The sequence below is a fragment of the Lichenostomus cassidix genome, chromosome 2 (genome assembly GCF_008360975.1).
Source record: "Lichenostomus cassidix isolate B80296 chromosome 2, HeHo_3.0, whole genome shotgun sequence".
NCBI lineage: Eukaryota > Metazoa > Chordata > Aves > Passeriformes > Meliphagidae > Lichenostomus > Lichenostomus cassidix.
The window spans coordinates 119,845,186-119,869,978 of NC_139482.1; the positions used below are offsets into that span (position 1 = coordinate 119,845,186).

The window sequence follows — 24,793 nt, forward strand, 5'->3', positions numbered from 1 at the left end:
ATGGTTGTGAGAATTTTAATATATCTCATTCTAAAGTCTCCTGGTTCAATTTGTCTGCTGGCTTAGCACTGCTAGTAAGATTTTTTTTTTAAAAAAGAACTTGTGCTGTAACACTTAGGAGGAATTACAGTTTGTGAGCCAAGGAGCAGCTCTGTTATGCAACAAAAGACTATAATACAACACACCAGAAAATGTTCACCAGCTTTGAAAGTGTGCCTTTTAGGAAGAAAAGACAACTAAAGGGCTAAACCGGACTAACACTGCAAAAACTTTGATAATGTACCTTGGGGTTTTCAATGCATGACTTCTCTTTCCACCTTCCTAGCTTCTCTGATAAGTATTTTTAATAGGATTCTTGATTCTAGTTGAGACAAGATGAAAATAATAGGTAACCAATTTGTGCAGAGATGTAAAAGGAAAGGTAACCTTCAGAACAAGGAAACCTCTGCAATTTGTAGTGTTTGTGGGGAAAAAAAAGCAAAACAAAACAATGGAGAATGTTTGGGTGACTGAAACTCCTGAGGTACTAGAATGTGCAAAACACATTTACAGTGACAGTGCAAAACAGTGATTAAGTGAGGTAAACAGTGGTAAGAAATGACACTGGATCTCAGCATATTTTCCAGGATATATATAAAAAACTACTTAATCTAACACTGTTGCAGGCTATGAACTTCATAGTCTGTTAGGCCTGCTAAAGAAGCTCTGCATTCCAGCAGGGAGTTCTGTCAGGCCCATTTAAAGTTCAGCCTACCCACGTGCTATACTCATATCCTTCATATCCCCATATCCCCATATCTATTTCTAGGACCCCACCACATGCATCACAGTGTTGTCCAAACTCTTCTTGAACTCTGTCAGGCATGGTGCTGTGACCATTTCCCTGGAGAGCTGCTCCAGTGCCCAACCACCCTCTGAGTGAAGAAACTTCTTCTAATATCCAACTAAACCTCCCCAGACACAGCTTCATTCCATTCTCTTGGGTCCTGTCAGTGGTCACCATAGAGATCAGTGTCTGCCCCTCCTCTTCCCCTCACAAGGAAGTTGTAATTGCAATGAGGCCTCCCCTCAGTCTCCTCCAGGCTGAACAGACCAACTGACCTCAGCCACTCCCCACACAGCTTCTCCTCAAGGCCCTTCACCATCTTCATTGCCCTCCTCTGGATATTCTCTAATAGTTTAATGTCTTTTCTATATTTTGGTGCCCAAAACTGCACACAGCACTGGAGGTGAGGCTGCCCCAGCTCAGAGCAGAGCAGGACAATCCCCTCCCTTGCCCAGCTGGTGATGCTGTGCCTGATGCACCTCAGGACAGGGTTGGCCCTCCTGGCTGCCAGGGCACTGCTGGCTCTTACTCAGCCATCAACCAGGACCTCCAAGTCCCTTTCTGTGGCACTGCTTTCCAGCCCCTCATTCCCTAGTCTGTACACACAAACAAAGCTGCTGCATCCAAGGTGCAGAACCCAGAACCTTCCAGCACTCTTCACTAGATACTAAGTTGGAGGAAAAAAAAATTTGTTCCCATGCCTTACAGTGACAAAAATGACTGGAAGCTCTGTGACAACATCAGGAGTCAGAATCAACACGCTTTAGAAGAATTTCATGCTGTTTCCATGGAAAGAAAACATTGTTATCTTGAAACAGGTTCTTTCACTCAGTGTGCAAGGGGATGATCCAGTCAGACTCAAGGTTATGTCTGGTTTCCTTCATATGGTGAAAGAAGTTTCTTTCTTCTATTCTTTGTTCTACAGCTGCTGCAATTACTGAGAAGTTAAACATAATTTATCTATTTGGGAGCAGTACATCAACATTAGAATGTGCTGAAGTCAAGTATCACAGGTAACGTAACGTTGCAATTTCTTTCTTCATTGCCTAATAAGGAAAAAAAGACAAATTAGGAGCCACAGTGTGAATGCAAGCTAGAGAACCCTGTTTGTTTCCTCATTAAAAGAATCAAGGATCTCTTCAGACACACAGGTGTTAGTAACATTTAGCCAATATGTGTGCTACCACCACCACATCTTTCTAGATCCATTAGCTTCAAACAAACACTTAGGCACCCAAAATATAGAGTAGGCTAGAGAGACTGAAGGAAACTGTATTATGGGACCATGGATATTTATCAATGATGGTTTCAACAACGACAAAAGAAGCAGCTCCCAAAGAGCCACAGCTAAAAGCTGGAACTGTTATTTTCGGCACTCTGATTAAGTATTTGTTAAAGTCTCTCTCTTCATACAGCACAGGTGCCTCCTGACCAACTCATGCAGGTACACTGAGGAGGAGATATTTTATAGCTAAAGATAGAAGTAGAAAATAAACAAAAAGTCAGGTTCAGCCACAAAAGCTCACAATCACTGAGATAACATAAACAGGTCCCTTTTCATGCTAAACAACATCATTACGCTAGATGAGAGAAGGGTGCATTTTTCAGGAATGCCCTGCACAATCAGAACAGTCTATCCTCTTTATCAGCTGTGGAAGAAGAGATTGAGATGACCAGGGCCAAAGAGAAAAGGCTTGCTCTAAGGCAGATTGAGAGGCATAAAGAATTTTATCTATTTTCAGGCACAAGCATCTGAAGGACAAATGGATTCAAGGATCTTGAATCTGAAGATTGAATATCCAACCTATCTGAATATACTCAATACTGGGAATACCCAGCTGGGACCATGGGTGCCTGTGGAAGGTTTCTGCCCAGTTCTGACAACTCAGAAATCCTCTCTTAGAGGCAGAGATTGGAGAATTTGACTCATTAGCATCAAACTGTCATAGGCAGAAAACTCCCCATTTCTCAAATTAAAGATGCTTGAGCCATGCTAGTTAAAGAGTAAGTCTAGCAAGACTAGAAAAAAGTCTCAAATTCTTGTTATGTTTCATTCTTAATTTCTTTTCAATGGAATGACCACTATATAAGCATTACCATGTGTACCTGCCTGCAAGGGGAGGAAGAGGAAGCAACACACTGAGAAAAACACTCTCCTTTCACAAACTCCCACCCCTGAAAGGCTTCTGGAGAAGACTATTGACAGACTGAGGTTAACTGGTTTGAAAAGCCTGAGTGAGTGAACCCACTGTCTTCAAGCCCTTTCCTGCTAAAACTGCCAACAATTTTGCCACATACAACAACGGTTTTGCAACATGGATAAATTTCTTCCAGACTGAAATATAAGTCTTGTGAAACAGGCAACTAAGCAGTAAAGAGTAATGCCAAATAAGTGTGATGTTCACAGTGCACACATACATATGCATAACACACACACACATATGTGACAGAAAGGGCTATGAGGCAAGAATTTACCTTCACTAATTCAGTTTTGTCATTATCTTCTCGATGTCGGTAAATGCACTGGCAAAGAAGAGCATAGAGTCTTTCCATGCGAGATATGCTGACATTCTCTGTTGCCATAATGACCGAATCCAGCACTAGCTGAAGCAAAAAAATGGAAAGTACAGTTCAGAATAGCACAGGATACATCCTACTTTCTTATAGTGCTAAATAAAAGTGGCACTTCAGAAAACTGATTAAATTTTTCACAAGATTTAATTGGAGGAAGCAAATTAATATTCCATACATCAGAGAAAAGGCTTGTATTTCAGACAATATTTTCTTACTCATCACTATATAACATCAGGGATCATAACTGCCAATCAACTGCTTCTAGAACAGTGGGGAATGACACTATCCACCCTGTCACAGAGTAGCTGCCACATGAAAGTCATGGTTGCACTTCATTAGATATGCAATATAAAGCCTTGGTAAATGTGTTTTTGGAAACAAGGCTGCAGATCTTCCATATATAGCTGTGCCAGATGGAAACAAAAGCATCCTTACAGTCTTACCTCTACCCATTATCTGAATCTGTACTGTGACTAAGTCAGCTCTTACTTTTCAACTCAAGAGCGGATGAACTACCAGAGTAGTCTGTAGGAAATTACCAATCTCTCACACAGTTCCTTGTGTTACCAAAGATGTGAATGTGGTAATGTCTGGGAAAGCAACACTAACAAGCTAGTGGCAGCACTGCTGGGGCTGTTCAGTAGCTGAGTATTGTGGGAAGATGTAGCTGAAGAGAGCAGCCACACCAAACAAAAATATTACTGCCTCACAACTGCTTGCCCTCAGACTCTGCCTCCCTCAGATCAGTTACTGCAAGATTTGAGTTCTACGCCTAATATCAAGCAAGTAAGTGAACACACATGCAAAAGAAACCCAAAAAAAACAAACAAACAAAATCAACCAAACAAAAACCCATAAAAAACCAAGCAGCTCCCTTTTGGAGGGGCTCTCTGGTACAAGCAGTGAGTTCCAGTGACACCCATGTTAAGGAAACAAGTCTTCTAAAAGATGTGTTTCATGACTGTAAGCTCTCTCCTCACAGCTGAAACACGCATGAGCTGAAATATCTGTAAGGGCTCAACCCTACCATTTCTCCAGTCAGGAGGCAGTAACTTCAGGTTACATGCTATTAGCACCCTGATTCTAGAAAAACCTATGTGGCTTCTTAAAATACACAGGCAGACATGAACAACACAACCCCCTGAAATTTACTTCCTTAGGAAGCCGTGTTAGAAAGCTAATTTAACCTCTACAATTTTGATCAACACTTAAAAATATGACAGAAATTGTGGTGGCAAGCCCCTCCACCAAAGGCGATTTCCCTCTGGTTCCATTCTCCCCACACACGGGAAAACAACCAATTAATACTTCCTTTCTCATCAGGGCAGGTAAACAGCAGCTCCCTCTGTTTTGACCAACCTCCAGGACTTCAACCTAGCAATTTCCTGAATTTTCCACATGGCTATATCCCCCAAAGGGCAGGTCCTTCTTCTACCCTCTCCAGTTCATGCAAAGGGACCTCTTTTTCCCCCTGCAGCTAAGCCCATGTTTGATCCTTTCCCCAGCTGTACCCTAGGGTAACAACTCTCCTACAGGGGACTAGAAAAATCTTGTAACACTGTAATTGTATGGATGCAAAATTCTAACATTGAATTCTGAAAGCATTCAAAAAAAGCAGGAGTTAGTATTTTATCCAGGATGATCTTGAGGTCAACCTCCTAATTTCAGGTTTACAGTCATCAAAGCTAAAAACAAAGGTCTTTTTCTAGTTCCTAATTAATGAAAACATGCAAACAGCGAACCAAAACACCCATCTCCCTAGTCCATCATAAAACCTGCTAACCAACAGCAGGAGCAGGTTGTCAGTGAGATAAATTAAAATTTAAGTCCTTTTACATTGAAACTTAGAAAGAGAACACATTCTCCTGAAATTCAGTTCAGCAAAAGCAAAAGCAGCCATCTATGCCAGCTGTGGAAACAACAGTCATTACAGGTTAAGTTATTTCACAAGCTATATATCCCTCTCATGAATTGTTGGAATTGGCATTGGCTAACAACTGACTTAATTTAAAACCATACAGGCAGCAAGAAAACGTCCTACTTCAGTATTAACAAAACTGAAATTAGACTTACACTGAGCTCAGAGTAATTCACAGACACTTGCTGTGTCTGAATTTTCTTTTCTTTGCTGTCACATACTCGCGGTTGCTCATCCACCGCAGAATGTCCCCCACAAATTGTAGGATGTGCTCGTGAATCTGGAATCACACACATGTTTTAAGTCAGGATTTGTCTTTATCTGGAATATAGTGTCAGTGAAGTATCCTGTACCTGGAAAACAGTAGCCCTCTGCAATAAGAGAGACAAAAGTGTTACCTTTTTTTTTTTTTTTACCGAAAAATGCTTGACTTCTATCTTTCCAGAGCTGGTCCATAAAAACTACAAACTCAGACATGAAAAAAAGCACTAGACAAAAAAGGCAGGGTAAAACCAAGAAAAAATATTCATGCTGCCACTACAGCACTGCACAGTAAACCTGAAGTTAAACTAAAACCGAACACAGTGAGAAAAAATGTATTTCAGGTTAGGAAAGACATCCACACATCTTACATTTCAAACATTAGGACATAATTCTTCCATTCCACATGAGTCTCTGGGTCCATGCTGTTTAAAGTACAGCAGTACAGTTACTGGGAAGATACTTGTACAATTCGGTACCATTTGAAAAACAAAACACACAATCAAGAAAACACAGCCACTGCAGAAAATCATGACTTTAGCCAGCATAAACAGAGGAGCAGCATCATTATGCAAGAAACACTGTGTGTTGATTTGAGAGAGACACAAAAGAAGTAATAGAATGAAATTCAAGAAGGCTAAAACCTAATAAATAGTGTAGTCCTCCTCAAGAATAGAAAGGACCTAATACCTATTTGACCTTTCACTTACCATTTGAACTCCCAACGTCAGAAGTTCTGGCTTTTTGGAAATCCAGCATTTTACTCTCATCTCTTCGGTCTGAACATTCAGGAAGCACGACACTCTTTTCTTTAGTAGGTGATTTAGCCACAAGAGTCACTCTCTCACTTTCATTTGCTGCCCCAGTTTTTTGTTGTACTTGTGGTACTTTTTCGTGTTTTTCCACAGGAGTAGCCTGGGAGGATACAGACGGAACATTCTTCTTCTTTGCTGCGATACTTGAAGAGTCTTCCCTCATTTTGCATTTTCTTTTTGACTTATCTACAAAGAGATACAAAAAAAAAAAGTAATCCAAAACACTCTCAAAAAAGTTCTCTCTTCAAAACTGAGCAGCAGCATCTTGCAAGAAAAATAACCACAGGAGCTTCAGTACCATCTCCCTACATGTGTCCAGAGAAAATGTTGGAAGTTAATGAGATCAGTTCCCTATAATATATATAATAATTATATATTATAGGCAGGGAAGGGGCAAACACTGTTTCATGTAACTAAAAAATAGATGAATATTCAGAACAGCCACAGACAATGTTCTGAACTTCAAGATGTATGTGCCATTAAATGTCAGTTGGACCAACAAGGCCAGGCTCTTACAACGCCAAGCAGCCACTGCACTTCACAACTACACTGAATAAATGACCTCAGAATTTACCCCACATTTTGAAGCAGCATAATGAAAAATTTAATGCCTCTGGAATGAAGAACCAAGCATCACAGGAACCTGCTGTTAGGCCACAGGAACAGAGAAGGTAGCAGTGACTTTAGCACCTTCTCCAAGAAAGTCTGAATAAAACACAACTTGCCATTAGAGCAGGGGGTAGAGGCATCCACAGGTGCTGCTGGCATCTTCCAATTTTCATTACACCTTGGGTCTGCTCTCTTACACCCCACAGAGCAAAGAATTGTGTCTTGTGCGGCTGGTTACAAAGCATGAGATAAGTCTTAAAATTCTCAGCATCAAAAAACATACCTCTTTCCTTACGGGATTCTTTAATTTTTTGGCAACGTTGTTCAAAATCTTTGTCCATTTCATGCCTCACTATGGAATATGCAGTATCACTCAAAGTACAAGCTTTGTGCCTCAGGAGTTGATCTGAAATTTTACAGTCAGAACTGAGCATTTTCCACCAGTCAGTGAAATTCTTTACTTTGGTTACTTAGAATGACTTTTCTTTTTTCATAGGCAGATTCTGAAAGGTTATCTCAATCAGCATTTTCAGCATAACAACAGAAAAGTTAATTATTTAAGAAAAAGTACAAGTTACCAATCAACACATGTATTACAATCCCATACCCAACTAATTTATCTAATGCTAAAACATTTACAACCTAGCAAGCAATATTCTCTGGGGCTGTTTAAAATTATCTAATCCCACATCTACTGTCCACAGATGAAATTTATCAATTTATATATTTAAAATTTTTCCAGATTAGGGATAAAAAACACACCCTCACCTCCGTTCCCTTTATTTGGCTTGTATTTAAAAGCATTGGTACGGATTAGATCGATGTCCTTTAGAAAATCTCTTGCAGTTAGGTACTGGTGCATGTCAATCTTGGAGAGAACCGTCGTGAGGTCCATGGGCTGTTTAATAGTATCCTACAAATTAAATATACATGCTCAGAGATTTAAGGTACAAAGATTAATTCTTTTCATAAAGTCAAATAAAGGACTTGAGATCCCCAAATATTTATAACACGCTCAAAGATGCAGATATTGACCAGCTAGTTTCTTGAAAATTGAAAAGCTATTTCAGATGTCTTTGAAGACACAGACCAGGACAGGGGGGAACAAAGAAGCAGGGTGGTCAGAAGCATGTATGGAGCAGAGAAGGGAACTGGCAGGATTAATTTAATTTCCTTTCAGAAAATCACAGCGGAGAAACCTTTCTCAGTAAAGTCACCTTGGATTCTCTTTGTTGTTGGCTGCAAGCAGAAGTCTGCAGTATTTGTAATTTTGAAGCACCTGTCCTAAGCATCTACTCTACAATGAGATAACTGGACCCAGGGATGCCCATTTCTTTACTCAGAGCATAAAAGGAGCCTAATCACTAGTTTAGATGAGGACATCTATGTTTTTATAAGTTATTCACATCTTGGAAACTACAAGGAAAGGAAAAGACAAGTCAGTGGAAGCTTAAGGGAATGGGACTTTGCTGCAATGTAAAACTATTTTAAAATTTCAACTGACTTTGAAGTATATGCCTCTGGCTTAGAATAATTCAATAAATTTAACGGGAAGTGTATGGGAGAAAAGAAAATATGCAGCCCTTATAGTTGATTATATACTGAGGAAAGCCCCAGATGAAACTGAGAATAGCATCAGAAAATTTATTTGGCAAACTGCTGCTTCTACTCCTGTTCTCACAAAAACTATTGACAGTTAATCAAAGAGCTTTAGACTTTATTAAAACAGCCCTATAGGTACTGTTCATAAATACAAAGAAAGTCATCTCTCTGCTTTTTAGTACTGTAACACATCTAGGTATCCAAACCTTTTAATGGGCAAATTGTGTTGCCATTTGTTGTAACTGGCACTTAGACTAGATCATCCTTGTAGGTCCCTTTTAACTGAAATATTCTAAAGTTTTAAAGACATTTTAGAAAGAACATAGGACATTCAGTGAATACTCAAACAACAAACATTTGAGAGCCTCAAGAAGTCAAGTAAAAGCAAAATTAATTTCCTTCATCTTGGAAACTCAGAGTAGTACAGTCCTAACACCAAATATAAACCTTCCTAGAAAGAGCACACAAACACCAAGAAAGAGAAACACAGAGGAATTATGAATTATACACACAACTATAATGGTATTATAAGTCAACACTAACCTCCTCTGGGTGAATGGGCTTTGTAAATGCTCTGAAACGTTTGTCAACAACAAGTCTTTGAGTCACATCTCTTAAGTAAATCCTAAGTTCACGCAATGTGTCCTCTTCCTGCTCTACCACCTGTCTTATTTCTTCCTCTGTCAGCTTTCGAGGCTTGGGTGGTGGTGCTACAGGCAGCACTTCCAAAGGCTGGCAAGCTTAAATTAATCAGAAATTTGTAGTTAATTGATGGTACTCATATACAAGCACATGAAAAATGACTGATAGAAAATTATCCCCAAAGCAAATAGTGTATTAGCTGTTAACCTAGGGTTAGCAAAGTTTTATATGTAGAATATCCTCCTCACCAGTGTTGTTTTTTACTACAGGAGGTTGAGCAGCTTGCTTCATAATTAAGTCCTCAAAAAAAACTCTTCTTTCAGCGCCGGTAGGACGCGGGATTCTGAAAACTTCTTCATATTCATTATTAAACAATGCTTTTATCTAAAGCAGGAAGAGAAAAGATACTTCAGCTATACAAGGCCACACAAATTTCCTGTATTCTGTTCCAAAAAAGATGAATTAAACTGAATACTCATCTGGATAAGACTATCAATGAAAAGTTATCTTCTTGGCCTTGAAAGACTAGGTTTTTATAGCATGGCAAATTAAAATACCTTCTCTAAAGGAGCACCTTCTAGATTTTGAGCTCCTGGAAGAAACTGTATGATAAACAATTGAGAAAGGGGTGACTGAGGATTCCCCATCCTCAAGGCTGCTAATTTTGTATTTACCTGCCTTGCTGTCCTTTGGCTTGGATCTATATGGCAACTATAGATCCAAGAGGGAAAATGGCAAGAATCAGCAGACAAGTGCTGGCTTTTTAGCAAGGTGTTTGGGATTCCTCTAATTTTATTTTTAATTAATCTAAATAATCTTCCAAGCTGTATTCCATTCTCTCATTTCTACTACCAGAAACCATGGAAGGAATTTCAATTCTTATTTTAGAAGGCACTTATTAACAATACAAAAACTTCTGTTACTGAGACAAAATAATCAGAGCAGTACATTCACATTTTGAACAGCTTTCTTTAATGCACAGTCTCACATGTCTACAAAGCTCAGCATGTCCTCTTAATGAATTTTGTTAAAGAATACACCTAAAAATTTACTTCCAAGTGCTTAAACAGAAACTGGAACTTAATTTTCTAATTTGCTGAATTTTCACCCAGATGGAGGAAGCAATTGAAATTTTTAAAAAACAATATAAATTTGAAATTACATTCCATCAATAACAGTGGGACCTCTGTAGTTTTTCAGTAAAAATACCTCTGTTTTTTCAGTAAAAATGTTTTCAGAAAAACAGTCTTTTTCCTAGCAACCATGTAGTCTTCACTCAGGACACACCTAACTATCTTGTAGCCACCAAAACCATACACCAAGTCCATACATCTGTCTAATAAGCTTGAGTATGTGAGAAGGGAGAAAAAGTTCAAACTCAATGCCTACTCAGAAAATGCTTTTTTGTTTTGTCTAAGCAAGTTGTTTGTCTAAGCAAGTTTTAAGGGACTGGGTTTGGGTGCCTGAGTCATATGTATGAATTTGCTTAAGAGTGGCACAGAACTCCAGTGCATCAGGGAGTTGTAAATTAACAAGAAATTGAATAACAAAGGAAGAAAAGTATCGACTGAAATACCTCTTCTGGGAGTTCTCTGAGTGGCACATCAGATGTTGCAAGGAGTAAAACTGGAGTAAACCTTGGGATGTTCTGCAGCAGTGTTGTAAAAACAGATCTCAGTGTAGGTCCAACAGTCTCCCACCAGGAAGGGATTTGTGGGACATAAACGATACTTGGTGCTGTTCTTTGAGCTTCACGCATCAACTGGTAAAATGAAACCTTGGATAAGAAAACTACATCATGTAGAAAATGCTACTAAATAACTACATATCAGTCAAACTATCTTATGAAATGAGAGGCATAAAGGCAAGACATCAAGACAAACTCATAAATTACTCCTTAACAATCAGGTGAAATTTTCACTTTGACTCAAATATAGACACTGCCATGCAGACAGGAACAGACCTGAATCTCTACCTGTTTTCAAAACTACTTAGGTATCAGGTAACTCCTAAAGAGCCTAAGAACTCAGCTGATGTAGTGGTGTGCCTGAAAAAAAACCAAATCTCACCCTTCAGCAAGATGTGCTTTCCTGGAAAAATCACTACACACTGCAGCTACACCATTTTCAGTTCAGAGGGGACACACACCCAGCTCAGGCTGGAGCACAGTCTGAACACACAAAGGTCTATGTGAAAAGATGAGGGCTAACACAGCACGAGAAGCCTGGCTATAATCCATAACTTCAAGCACATTTTATAAGAGGTGTGTAGTCCTTAGACTGTCTGAAGAGCTAAATCACTCACAGCCTCTCATTACCAAAGCACCCATCAGACCAGATGATGGAAAACCACAAGACACTGCCTACAGATGGCGCCTCAATCACAGAAGACAATATGCATCTACTGCATGAGGGAAGAACAGTCCTTTCACACGACAAAATTCTCCGTGCACCATTTCAGATTAACAATCTAAAAAGGACTTGTTCCTCCTATGGGATAAATGAGTATCCAGTCTGTCCTGACTTGTACAGCTCTCAAATGCTGCTACTAGATATCAAAATATTTTAATGCAGTGATGCCAAGAAACAAAATAGATTTCCTGCTTAAAAGTAACAAAGTAAAACAGCACTAATCTGCTTATATTTCCTTTTCCTAGTTAATGAAAACTCAACACTATACAAATCTAAGTATTCCATGAATTTTAGTGCTTTTGCAGCATGTACTGCAACAGTAAAAACTGAATATGTGTATGTGAAAAAAAACCAAACAAACAAAAAAATTATTTTCCTCAAAACCTTGGTTGTCCTACAGATATAATGTAAAAAAAAGGCTACAGAATGTTCATTACATGCCATCAGGTTGATGCAGAGCCATCTACTGGTAGCACAGAGTCTTAAGAAGCAATACAAACAACTTTCTAAATACCAATTGAGACCAGCACGACTTCTTGTCACAGAGACGGGTTTATTAGCAACACTTCCCATCTTCCTGAGCTGCTAATAACATTCCCCCTGTTACATTTCAAATGGAAAACATGGCTATGTAGAGCAGCCTTACTTGCTATCATTCCATCAGAAAAGTGGATTTTCAGACAGAAGAAAACGTAACAGCACATTTAAATCAGGCCACTTCCACTAACAATGAATTTCACTTGCTTCACTAGTTTATACACTAATCCTATGAGACTAACGAGAACAAAAGCTACCTGTACACATAGTTCATCTGGTGATGCGCTAGCAAACAAAGTTGGTGTGTCTAGTGAATAAATTGGAAACTTTTCCAGGGAATGTATTACTGCAGCTGCCAAATCAGAAGCTTGCCCAGATCCTGGCTCTTCAATTAGTAAGAACCGTGGCCTGTAAGATGTTGGCTGGTCACGAGGATTTCTACAGCAACAAGAAGAAAAGAAGTTTAAAACTGAGTGATGTATAAGAAAACATACTTTAAAGTTTTTCTTTTGCATATGTTTTTGTAAATACTCTCCCTGTTCCACAAAATAATAAGCTGGTCTGTGAACAGGAACACTATCAAAGTCTACTTTCTCACAAACTGGTACTCTGCTTCTGCTGAGAAATCCTGCAAGTCCCCAGCACGTCTACTATTCTTTTGTCTGGGGTAACAACTCCTAAATTCCACAGGGAGGCTGTCCAGTCAAATACCTACACAACAGTTCAGTTTGATGGGTCAGGGCAGTGTATGCAGTGAGAACAGCAGTAACCAGTTGTATCTTCACACTTATGTGTCGCCCCACACACACATACTCTTAACTCCTTCATGTAGCATCCCTCACACCAAAACAGTTTACAGACTCAGCCATCTTAAAAATTGAACCATAACAGGGACAAACATACCTGCTAAAAGTGCGGAATTCTACCTTTTTGCCATTAGGCATTTTATGAGTTGGCTTCTCTTCAGAGATTGATGGTGATTCCTCATCACTGTCAATCACAAAATTTCCTGAAATAGGATTTAAAAAGAGGTTTGTTAACTTTCCTATATAGTCTGTATCTCTCTCTTGCCTTCAAAATCAGTGCTGGGAAACACTTCTCTTGTATTTCATCATTTGAATGTTATTTTCTGAAGAGTTCATTCTACCATAAATCAAAGGAGATTGCACAAGTCTCTACAAAGCTGTCCTTTGTCCCATGATTTGCATCAGGTATTATCTCTCTGTTGGCAAAAACTTGTATGATTTTTTCTTTAGAATAAAGATGGTTAGGAACAACTTCTGTAGCTCCCAGACACCTGAAAAACCTTTCTCCTGCTTTGAACATTTATTTGAAAAGATGTGCTAATACTCTAAACCTTAGATTTATCTCTGCAAATAATAAGTGTGATGTGAGCCACTGTGAGAAAGAGAGTGCTCCAGCAAAGAACACATGGTTCTTGACTGCTATTGAGAGTCACTCACAGCTCCCACCCTGCTCTGTGTACACATCAAGTATAAAATTGTGCCCCCATTATGACTGAGAGGTTTGTGCATGTTGATTGCATGAATCGCAAGTTTTGCCTTGGCAGATTTTTAAACAAGTGGATGTAGATGTTATACCTTGCTGTTGGTCCTTCTTTAGCGCAAGCTCTGCATGGGGAAATACTCTCTGCAAGGTTTGTAAAATCCTTTCCAGTGTGCTTTCTAACAGTGGCTTTAAAATAGTTGGTAGTGCCCGCCCAGGGGAAGGCACAGCCCTCTGTGAAGCTGGAACAGTCTTCTGCATGGCAGTGGAAAAATCATTTGCTTTTATTTTAATTGAATCCATGTTTATCTGCAGTCTCTCTCTGCTTTCATATAGCTGAGGATAGCGATGCCGCAAAGCACAGAGACCAGTTTCAGCACACAAGGCTTTAATATCAGCACCACAGTATCCTAATAAACAAAACAAGAATCGAGGGTTATGGCACTCTCAGACAAAACAGAATTCAAGGCCAGTATTTCTAAAGTGCAACACTGAAAAACTCTGTACACAGCCAAAAATTACCAGGTTAAGAGACAGTTAAAAGAGTTACTGCACAGCAGAAAAGTTCTGTTACATGGCTCACAGCCTGATATCCTGTACTTATGTAGCAGCCTGCTGGTCAAAACTTTGCTCCTGGGAAAGATGTCCCAAACCCATTCAATGTTCTGAGAGACAAAAAGAAAACTAAAAGCAGCACCTAACTTTGCTCCCAATGCATGCCAGCTGCCTCTCTCTGCAGCAAGGTAGGAGAGCTCTAATACTGCCTGGTACAAGCTCAGGTTTCCTAGGACTCAAGTCACAAGTTCAAACTCACCTACACATTCTTCAGCCAGCTCATCAAGTAAACTGTCCGATGGCCTCGGGTTCCAGTCTCGTGTGTGAATTTTGAAAATTTCTTTTCTTGCCTGAAAACAGTTGCGTTTTAGTTTGTCCTGAGTCTTCTCTTAGAGCAATGACAGTACAAACCCACAAAACCTCTTATATTAATACAAATGCTTATCTGCTAAACCTTTTAGTATTTTAAAGGTTAGTTAATAATATGCTGTCTGCTTCTTCAACCAGGAAATTTAATAATTCTCAACTTGTTACACTAAACTCTTGCTGGGGGCTGCAGTAAAGTAAAAGGCATTTACATATTCAATAAAAATCAGTTTTCCCAAGTGTGAGACCTAATGATTCTGAAGAAAAAAATCACAGTAAAATTCTTATCTACAAAGGGAGATTTTTCATCAAAGAAAATTCTCTCAAATTCAGCAAAATTTCATTAAGTATTTCTTGGTACACAGATCAATTACGGCAGATTTCTAGAATTCTACCACAGTAGGGAATCATGTATTAGATCTTTTTAATGGCTTCTCATCTCCTGTTCCTGAGAGCAGACAAAAACTCAAGAAAAATGTCTGTGGACTTTTACTAGCTGTCAATCCAATAACTCATTTTATCCTTTTTTCCAAGAAGTGACAAGAAATATCAGAGATAGTCAGAGAGAAAACACAAAAAGAGGTCTCCAGTTTTGCATGCTATCTCCCCCGCTTCAGTATTTTTTGGTTGCTATATACCCGTTTTTATATTGGTTAGCTATTGTGACTGAACTAGAAGCTTCTCAAGCCCTGCACCAGTGCAGTATCCTTCACATCTTTGTCCAAGTCCCTGTCAATAACTCCTGGTAAGATCCTAACATGCTTAATTTGCACCAGCACCAGCCCCGATCAAAGTTTTTGCTGCTAAGGAGGAATTCTCTCACCATTTCTTTCACTTTCAAGATGCTATAGAAGTAGTTTATAACTAATTCATACATTCATTCTTAAACATTTCAGTTACTTTCATCATCCCACTTTCTTCACCAGGCACAGTGAGCCAAAACTAATTAGAGAACTAACTACTTGTTGAAATCACCCTAATCACATATATTCAGTGCCAGGTCTGTCCTGCACAGCACAATGAAATGTCTCCAGATATCCCTCTTTTGTGCAAGCCATACAGTACAGATGGAGAGTTGCACTGCTCTGCAATACTGCCTTGTTACAGAGGTGAGTTATAAAAATGGACTTTGTCACATAAGCACTAAGGTTGAGTAAAAGTTCTGACCTCTTTGTTTGGCAAACTGAAGCGGAATTCTCGTTCAAAGCGCCCAGGTCTTCGCAGAGCAGGATCTATAGAATCTGGTCTGTTGGTGGCTCCTATTACCACAACTTCTCCTCTGCTGTCTAAGCCATCCATAAGTGCCAGAAGTGTCCCCACAACAGAGCTAACAGAAAAATAGGATTTTCACTTACCAATTTAGTAAATTTTCTTCAGTTACAAATAACCTTCTTCAATGACCACCCGAAAAGTACAAGTTTTTATTGATGAGATGCTATTTAGCAAAACACTCATTTTAGGACATAACAAAATACAGATAAGGTATCACAGACCTTGTGCTGGTATCACAGACCTGTGCCAAGCTCAGAAAATTGTTTTCAATTGCCATTCAAAAATCATCTAAGATTCATTTGCACCGAATTACTAACTTTCAGGAAAAAATGAATGTGTCACTTGAAGTTAAGTTGCCATCTTTTTTTCACAAAGATCAAGCAGCTTCTGTGTAGATACAAAACATATCCTACCTATGAATTTGGTCTTGTTTATCGGACCGTACAGGAGCAAGAGCATCAATCTCGTCAAAAAAAATAATTGAAGGTCGCATCTGGTAGGCCTACAATGAAAACACAGGAATATTGACATCAGGAAAAGAGCACTATTTGAAAGTGAAAATGCTTGGAAAACATCATGGTTGGAAAGGCACGAACTAGATTTTTCAGACTCTGCTAATTGAGCTAACAGAGTAAAGTGGCACGAGTAACAGAAGACAGCAGCTTATGTCAACCCACTGAGACTGGGTGACAAGAAACAAACCATACCAGTAGTTTTCACATCTATCTGGCAACCACAAGAATAGACAGGACTTAACTAAGTTACAGGTTCAGGAAGCAGACCTCTGTTACCAATTTAAACAACTATGCTTTCAGCCTGCATCTCTTTCCCTCTGATCTAAAGCCACTACCTCTTGCTTCTTGAAACATTTTTTGTGACTTTTTGGGAGGTTGTTTGGTTTGTTGTTTGGGGGGGGGTGGTTTGGGAGTGTAGGTGGGAGTTTTGAATTTTGGGGGTGGTAGTAATGGTTCTTGGTGGGATTTTCTTGTTTGGTGCCTTGACAGGCTTACCTAAAACAGACACTAGACAAAGTTAAGGGAATAAAAAGCAGTTATATTTATTGAAGGGTCTTCAGGTGCATTGAGGGCAGTCACAGCCCACCCAAGGGCTATACACCCAAAATGGACAATGGGTCACAGGTTTTTCATACTTCATAAGTTTTGTCCATTTGCATATCAGGGTTTAATCTTCCAATTACAGCTTTAGGTAATGAAGTCAGTTACTTCAAGTTTGCTCTCCCCCGTTTACTGTTGTTTACATATCTTGGGGCCTGAGACAGTAAGGTGTCCTTGAATTTTGAGCTTAGAAAGGAATCATTTTGTCTAAAAATGAGAGAACAGCAGCTTAGCACCCTACATGGAGTCCAGAGCCATACACTAAAAGAATTACAGGATCACAGATACATGAAAAATATCAAAGCTAAAATCCTAAGGCATCAGCTTGCTTTACTAATCTTTCCCAGTATGTCTCAATATTTCAAGCTCCTGAAACTCCACTGATAAAGGAAACAGTGGCAATCCCATCTCAGTAGAAGGAGCTGACAAAACATGAAAAAAGAGTGCGTTCTTGACAACCATCAAAAATTATTTACAACTCAGACAGCACATATGGCCCACTTCAACCTTACCTGCTCAAATAATAAACGAAGCTGTCGTTCAGATTCTCCTATCCATTTATTCAGGCATTCAGCACCTTTTCTCATAAAAAATGTTACTTTCACGTCACCTTGACTGCATTCATTAGCAAGTGCACGAGCAAGTAGCGTCTTTCCAGTCCCTGGTGGACCATAGAATAGACAGCCTCTGGAATTAAAAAAAAAAAAAAAATTCACATAAGAAAAAAACAGCATGGAAAAGCACCTATTACAGCCCCCATCCTTAAAATACACAACTCTGCTCTCCAAAACAAAACACCTCATGGATAAGATAGCAGTAACAGCTGAAGTGTGAGAAAAGTCAAAAGTGTTCCTACATGGTTCTACAAGGCAGCAAACAAAATTAGCAAAGAGGATAATGCAGAAATACAAAACCTTGAGAAGAGTTTGCAGCATCCCAAAAGGACACTTTCAAAACTTCTGACAATCCAGCAGGAGTGGTTGGAGCCAAACAAGAACAAACTTCCAATGCAGAATCTGAGACTAGGCTAACTTAGGAATCACGAGTTTATTTTTCCATGATGCACTGCATATTCATTCTTGTTTTCACATAAGGCGAGATTTTATAGTAAAACATTCAATTCTCCCTTAAAAAGCTTTGAGTTTCTGGAATTGGTTTCCCATTGCTGGTGACAAAGGAAGTATTCCGAAGCTGAAGATTCTTCATTTCTGCATTTACATCAACTAGAAATGCCAATACGTTGCTGCTTCAAAAAAGAATTTCACTTAATAAAGAAGCAAAGCACAGAAATAATTTCTTTCTATTTTGGAATATTTTTAAAGTTACTGAAAGCAAGGAATTTTAGGTCCTAGTTCAATATGCAATGAGTTTCATTGACCAAGAATATATAAAGCTACAAATTAAATCACTGATTTTTTTTTTTGTAGCACAGAAGGCACTTAGCTGTGTAAAAACAGGACAGATGCTTATTTTAGCTCCAGCACAAGAAACACTTGCAAGTTTCTAGTTGTGCTTCCTATCAGTTGTAAAACTGATACTTCAGAACTTGGAGAAAAAAAAAAGAGTTGGTGGCAGAGACAACTGGACTTTCATTAAACAAACATTTGACTACTAGTAGAAACTACTTCCTGCTTACAAAGTAATCAAGTTCACTTACATATAGAGCTTTAAAGAAAAAATCTCCAACATCACCTTTGAAAGGCAAGTCACTTTGAAAGGATGAACTCACCACAGTAAATCTTTGGACCTACATATATACTGGATTCTATCCATTTTTTTAAAATTACATTTCACGACTGTTAAAATAAAATCAACACTGCTGAGAATTTTGAAGCACAAAAACATACTGATGCCCCAGTTGAATTCTCCTGAAAATAGGTAAATTAGAACTTAAAGTTTTAAACAGTGTATGTTACCTTGGAGGTTCAATTTTCAATCTCTCAAAGATTTCGGGATAAAGCAATGGAAAAATGATCATCTCTTTTAAAGATGAAATGTGGTCAGAAAGACCACCCACACCATCAAATTGTACCTAAAGTCAACAGAACGCATATGTTAGAGAAAGCTGCAACTTCAATAAGCTTCCATGAGAAGCTGGATTGCTTGAGAGAAAACTATAAACCCAGGGACTTGTAGATGGCCCATTATTGGAAGCTTTCATAAATACTGTGAATATCTCACTGCCACGATGAATCAAAAATACTTACTGAACCATCTATTTGCATTTGCTCTACACCAGCCAGACTTCCTCCAGCTTTCATGATATCCTTGTCAACTCCTGTTAAGGCACCTTTCTGAAAGCTGAACAGATAGATCTGATTTAAATTAATGAGGAAAAAAGGTCCTTTCTAACTTACCATGCAGGTGGAAGATTTTTGATTTTTCTAATGATAGCAAGTAAATGCAAAAGACCTTATAAATCAGCATGAACTTCCCAAATAGTTAAATATTCATTCCAACTTTTTACATTTAGTGGCTATGAGCAAATAAAGAAAAATGGTCACTCCAGATATAAAACTGAGTTATTATTTTAACAGCTCTCAGCACTTACAAATATTCAAGCTAGTCAACATAGCATATATAGGAATGCAAATTTAGAACAATTATTCCATCTGTGGAGACCACGGACTGACCTTGATTAATATGATGGAAGAATTCCTCCCCTTCCCAAACACACTGACATCTTTCAAATAGTTTTAGCTATTACCTTCAAAAAGTTACCGCCCAAGAGAATACTTATTTCAGTGGGGATTAACACTATAAAGGCTGCACACTACTCCTGGACCTTCCTGAGGACTTTGGATTGTGTGTGCCAGAAGATACATATCTGAAAGATGTCACACTGAAAACTCATTTGTTAAACTGTTACTAGATTAATATTTCTAGAGCATTTGTTAAGTAACAAAACCTATTTCCCCTACTTATAGCATTTTCTTTTATGGTGACTTTCTTTCTGAAAAAACAACAGTAAAGCACAGAAGCAGTAAAATTTTACATCAAGAAAATACTTCAAAGTGTGTATCTCTACCTCTCCCCACATTCCCACCTAGAAATCAAATTTCTTTTTAAAAGTCAATTCTAAAAATCCTGTTTCAGAAACTCCATTTACAGGTGTTAATACCAACAGGAATTATTAAATATTGCTACAATTTAAAAAGGGTACATGATGAAGATGGCAGCACTTCACAGTTAGGCGTATGCAAAGTCCTCCCAGGTAGACTCCCCCCTCCCCTATTCTCCAATTTCATTAACCTTCTTATATTTCTCTTCTTCTTCGGTATTTCAAAATCCTCATCATCATCATCAGAAGTGGAAATGGAATCACTTGTGGAGACTCCACATCTCTGTCTGCAAACATTCAAACAAGTAAGTAAAAAATTTAAATGCACGCTAGGTAATACCAAAATTTACGTGAACACTGTCTCAGAGTTTACTTTGAAATCTAGTAAGTTTTCATATCATTGGACTTTTTATTAATCTGATTTCAAAGTATATTATGTGATTTTCCTTGTGACAGCAATATTTGATTTTTCTTAGGAAGGTAAAGTGTTTCACTAGCATGCAAATACATTTTTTAACCAAGTTACTCGTTTTGCCCAGTCTCTCTCTCTCAGACACACAAATTAAGTTTCACTTAGCATTATGTAGCCACTCAGTGAAACATCAACATTTTAAACTTATTTTAAAAGTTGACTTCAAACCCCCTTCCTTCCATAATTGTCTGCTTTCAAGGATGCTAAACAAAGTATTCCTATCAAGCAAAGGAAGGCACTCTCCATGCTCTAACTGTTTACATGATATGACACCCCTTTGTCATTATTATTGCAATTCATAATTTACATTTTCATTTAACATTTTTCTTGTTTAAGGATAGTTTCATACAGAAATATGAACTGATTCCAAAGAAACATCAGAATCAGTGTTTGAGTGATTTAAAAAAATCTATTGAAAATTCCATACAGGCTCTCCCTCTAACTAAATTGATTTTAAGAAAATAATCTACATCTCTCAAGATTAAATAGTCTAAGGTTTTCAAAGGGAGATTCTGACTTCAGTTCCAGAACAAATGAATTTCAGTTACACAATCTCAGCCACAACCCTCATCATCACCTTATCAGTGACCATAAATACTACATTTTCAAATAAAATCTGATGGCTAGTAAAAAGGATGGCCTCCCCCTGACAGACTTTGTTTTCTTTGTAGTCTCAGACTACCACAGTAATAACCATACTATTCATCTGTAGTTGCCACCAGTCCTAAACCTCTTGTAAGCATTATTGAGTCATGTGACAGCACTATTGAGAAAGAAGAACTATCACTTAACTATACACAAACCTTTTAGTCGCTTTGCATGAATCTCTCTCTTTGACAGATGAAGATGGAACTGAAAAATCTGTCTCAGATTTTCTAGGTTCTGTTGAAAGCAAAGAATTTAGAATAATGTCACAAGAAAGTTTAAGATAAAGTAGGATAGTCAAAGAGGCAGAAAATAAGATGTGTATCAGCCATCTATAAGTTCAGAGAAAGTTTCAAGGCAGGCAGGGGTTAATCAGTGCACAGTAGAAGTGAAAAAGCACACCTGATTTTTAAGGAGAACTGTAAAACACATGAATAAAAGCATAAATTCTTTAATTATTATTCTTTCAAGACTAGACAGATCCTTTTTTTTAACTGAAAAACAATAAGGATCACAGATGGGAAAAAACAGAATGTGCTTAGGATACAGACATCTAAGAAAATTTACTGGTGGAATGAAGGTAAGAAATTTAAAGCTGAGTGTATGTATTTGCATTTTAAAAAATCTTGCTTCCATGCAAGAAATTAGCTCTTAAGAGAAAATGTGCCTATAACTTACTTTCCAATGTTTCCTGATAGCACTCAACAAAGCAAAGCTTTTTTCCTTTTGTTTCACTTCATTCTGATGAAATTACTGCACATAACGGTAAATTCCTTAAGGACTGTTGCAAATAATGATGTATTCAAAATGCACTACATGACAGGTATTCCCACCTGTCTGTCCATAGCCTTTTCTCATGCACATGTGTTGGAAAAACACTGGGTTTGGGGACTTTTTCCTCTAAACACCTGTGAGCTCTTCACCAGTACAGCCCCAGAGTCAGTAGCTATGGCTTGTAATGTCAAGAGCAACACAGATCTCCCAATAGATTAAAAATTGAACTGAACTGACTGAACCCAGGAGTTCAGTCCATCTCAATTGCTTAAGAAAAAGCTTTTAGCTAGGGCATAATCAAAGAAATTTAGAACAGAATCGAGAGAAATTTAAAACAGAACCTAGCCTTTAAAACAAAGCTAGCCTACAATGCTACCTGAAGTGTCAGTTGTTTCTTCATCAGTTGTTTCCAAATCTAGGCTTTCCTAATTAAAAGAAACAGGAAAAATCAGACACAAACATGAAGAAAAACTGTGGGCATATCTGGTGCCTTATAGTATCATTTTCAAGGCACTCCATATCGCAAAATACTAAATTAATGTACAGGAGGAGTGAATAGGACCACCACTCTAGAACCCAGGATTAATAACAAGGATTTCTACTCTAAAATAGGGTTTAGTAGATGTGAAAGTTAAACATTTGGCCAAATACAAAACTAAGTGTATCAATTAGTCACAGGTTATTATCCAAAAGTGTGGTAAAGCCCAGGACAAAGCAATTCCTAGTAGAAAAAAAACCCAATGTACTGGCATTTGAGAGATGACTTACAAAGTACCATGGTCAATTCTGGTTGAAACAAAGCACAAATTAATTCATATCTGACCAAAAACAACTATGAAAGCAGGCTATGGACATGTTTAAAAAACAAAGTGCCTGACATTTAAGAGGACAGTGGACAAACTTGATTTAACAGAGCAAAACCAAGACAGAAGAAATATGATTGATCAGTGTCTATCATTTTAACATGAGTTCCTCTTGGGAGAGGGGACTACTTGAGTTCGCAGGCAGGGCTGGCACAAGAACAAACACAGATAAAGCAGGAATCAGTGAGTTCAGTTTTTAGTAAGATTTGAATGAAAACCCAAGCCCTGAGACAGCTATTTGTAAAAAGCTGGGGTTTTTATTTTTTGTCCATTCAGAAATCATAAGGCAATTCAGCAAGCATAGTATAAGATGTGTTTCAGCATATCCCTGCTCTTTCATGTCTTCTGAAGAAGATATTTCCTCCACCTAGGAACGTAGCTCTGGCATGACTGTAATAGTAAGATGTTAAATTATAATTAGAGAGCAAGAAAAAAATACTAGTTTAGACTACACTATGCTTTGGAGAAAGTTTTTCACAGCTAAATTAAAATTATAACTAAATAATTTCTTTATGTGAGATGCCCTTTATGTAAAAAAATAGTAAATTACATTAGTATCCACTTCTTCTGTGCTGTGCAACCCTCCATGGTCTACCGTTCTTTGCTGTTTAGGCGGCGTCTCCACGTCATCCATTTCTTTTGCAGGACTGCTTCTGCAATACTAAGATACAAAGTTGACATGTAAGAGCAAAGAAAGGCAAATACAAAAAAAACCCCACTGAAAACAACACACATAGTCAGCATGAATATAGCATGCACAAAGCAAGAGTCATTGACGCTTAGTCAAGTTTTTCAATACTACCTAAAAAGTAGGTCAAATGTTTACTTTTTTAATAGAAAAATGTGAAAACAAGTGTTTGAGGATTTGCAAATATATATTGGTTTCAGGTTATTTTTTTATCTTGCTGAACACAGTACAAAAAGAATCTAATTTAGTTGGAAGAAAGACAATTCTGAAGATCACAGGAAGATGACAAAATTATGGCAGTTTTTCATAGAACTTAAGTTGCTCCACATGATAGCATTAAGTCATTTTTAGTTCACAGCCATCCTCAGACAACAGGTTGTTTATTCTTCTCTTAACTAGAATTACAGTCTCATGCTGATTTTCTATGACTATATATGCTAGGGGGAAAAAAAAATATCTCTGCTGATATACATTGAAAACCTTTCAGAAAACAATGTCAGTATGGGCTTCCCAAAGAGAATTAATTCACAGACACACAGGCAGAAATACTAGGACTGCTTCACTTTGCCTGCATCCAACTTTCTGCCGTTTCTTAATAGGACATCATAAAATTATTTGTAAGCATGAAAGAAAAGTTAATTAAACAGGAAGGCACTTCTGGTGCCAAGAAGATCAATTTAGAGGGCAAGTTAAATCTACTGAAAGCCACAACGTGAAGCGATCACTTTAGTTCACAAGAACCAGCCCACACATAAAAGATATTCTGGCGTGAAGATCTTTCTCCAACTGGCAATCTGAAAATGATGACACCGGCGGCTTATTTAAACATTGGCTGTCCCCAAAATCTTTACACATGAAGCACCTGACAAACACATCCTCCCATGCACAGTCTTTGAACTGTAAATCTTAAAGTAAGCCACAAGCAGGAGACACTACCTGACTAACTGAAATGGAACGTTTATGGAACGTTTGCAAGGTTGCTTGGCAGTGCCCGCAAAGTTCCAAGCTTGATCAACCCCCAAGTCCTTGGTGGGAGTCTACTGTGGAGGGCACCTGATACCCAAAACTTGACAAACACAGAATCACAAAAAGGTTTGGGCTAAAAGGGACCTTTAGCGACCATCTAGTTCAACACCAATGCCACGGACAGGGACAACTTCCACTAGGCCAGGTGGCTCCCAGCCTCATTCAGCCTGGCCTTAACACTTCCACAGGTAGGGCATCCACAGGTTCTCTGGACAACCTGAGACCCAAAACTTGACAATCACAGAATGGTTTGGG

At 38.3% G+C, this 24,793-nt stretch overlaps 1 protein-coding gene across 2 annotated transcripts; it reads right to left on the bottom strand.

Annotated features, from left to right (window-relative positions):
- Window positions 1-1,568: 1,568 nt before the first annotated feature.
- Window positions 1,569-24,462, bottom strand: LOC146442124 (ATPase family AAA domain-containing protein 2-like). Of its 2 annotated transcripts, none has more exons than XM_085053033.1 (23): window positions 24,375-24,462; window positions 23,375-23,485; window positions 22,338-22,386; window positions 21,346-21,424; window positions 20,262-20,357; window positions 19,217-19,310; window positions 18,926-19,041; window positions 17,522-17,696; window positions 16,308-16,396; window positions 15,790-15,949; window positions 14,516-14,606; window positions 13,797-14,111; window positions 13,099-13,204; window positions 12,453-12,633; window positions 10,824-11,009; window positions 9,496-9,631; window positions 9,149-9,345; window positions 7,772-7,916; window positions 7,287-7,409; window positions 6,290-6,580; window positions 5,474-5,598; window positions 3,302-3,426; window positions 1,569-1,872 (listed from the first exon to the last, which is right to left on the bottom strand). In XM_085053033.1, exons 1-22 carry the CDS (start codon window positions 24,393-24,395, stop codon window positions 3,307-3,309), a joined length of 3,006 nt encoding a protein of 1,001 aa, XP_084909159.1. In that variant the 5' UTR covers window positions 24,396-24,462; the 3' UTR covers window positions 1,569-1,872; window positions 3,302-3,306. The 2 variants fall into 2 exon arrangements, with proteins under 2 accessions (XP_084909159.1, XP_084909158.1); XM_085053032.1 differs by having other exon boundaries at window positions 3,302-3,430.
- Between the last annotated feature and the right edge of the window lie 331 nt (window positions 24,463-24,793).

Excerpts from the sequence above, each read along its gene's own strand:
- LOC146442124 (XM_085053032.1), bottom strand. The coding sequence starts at position 24,395 with ATGGGAGGATGTGTTTGTCAG. Across the intron at positions 17,697-18,925 it reads TTGAAAATTGAACCTCCAAG|AGGCTGTCTATTCTATGGTC; the intron begins GTAACATACACT and ends TTTTAATTCCAG. Across the intron at positions 13,205-13,796 it reads AAAGAAGGACCAACAGCAAG|GAAATTTTGTGATTGACAGT; the intron begins GTATAACATCTA and ends ATCCTATTTCAG.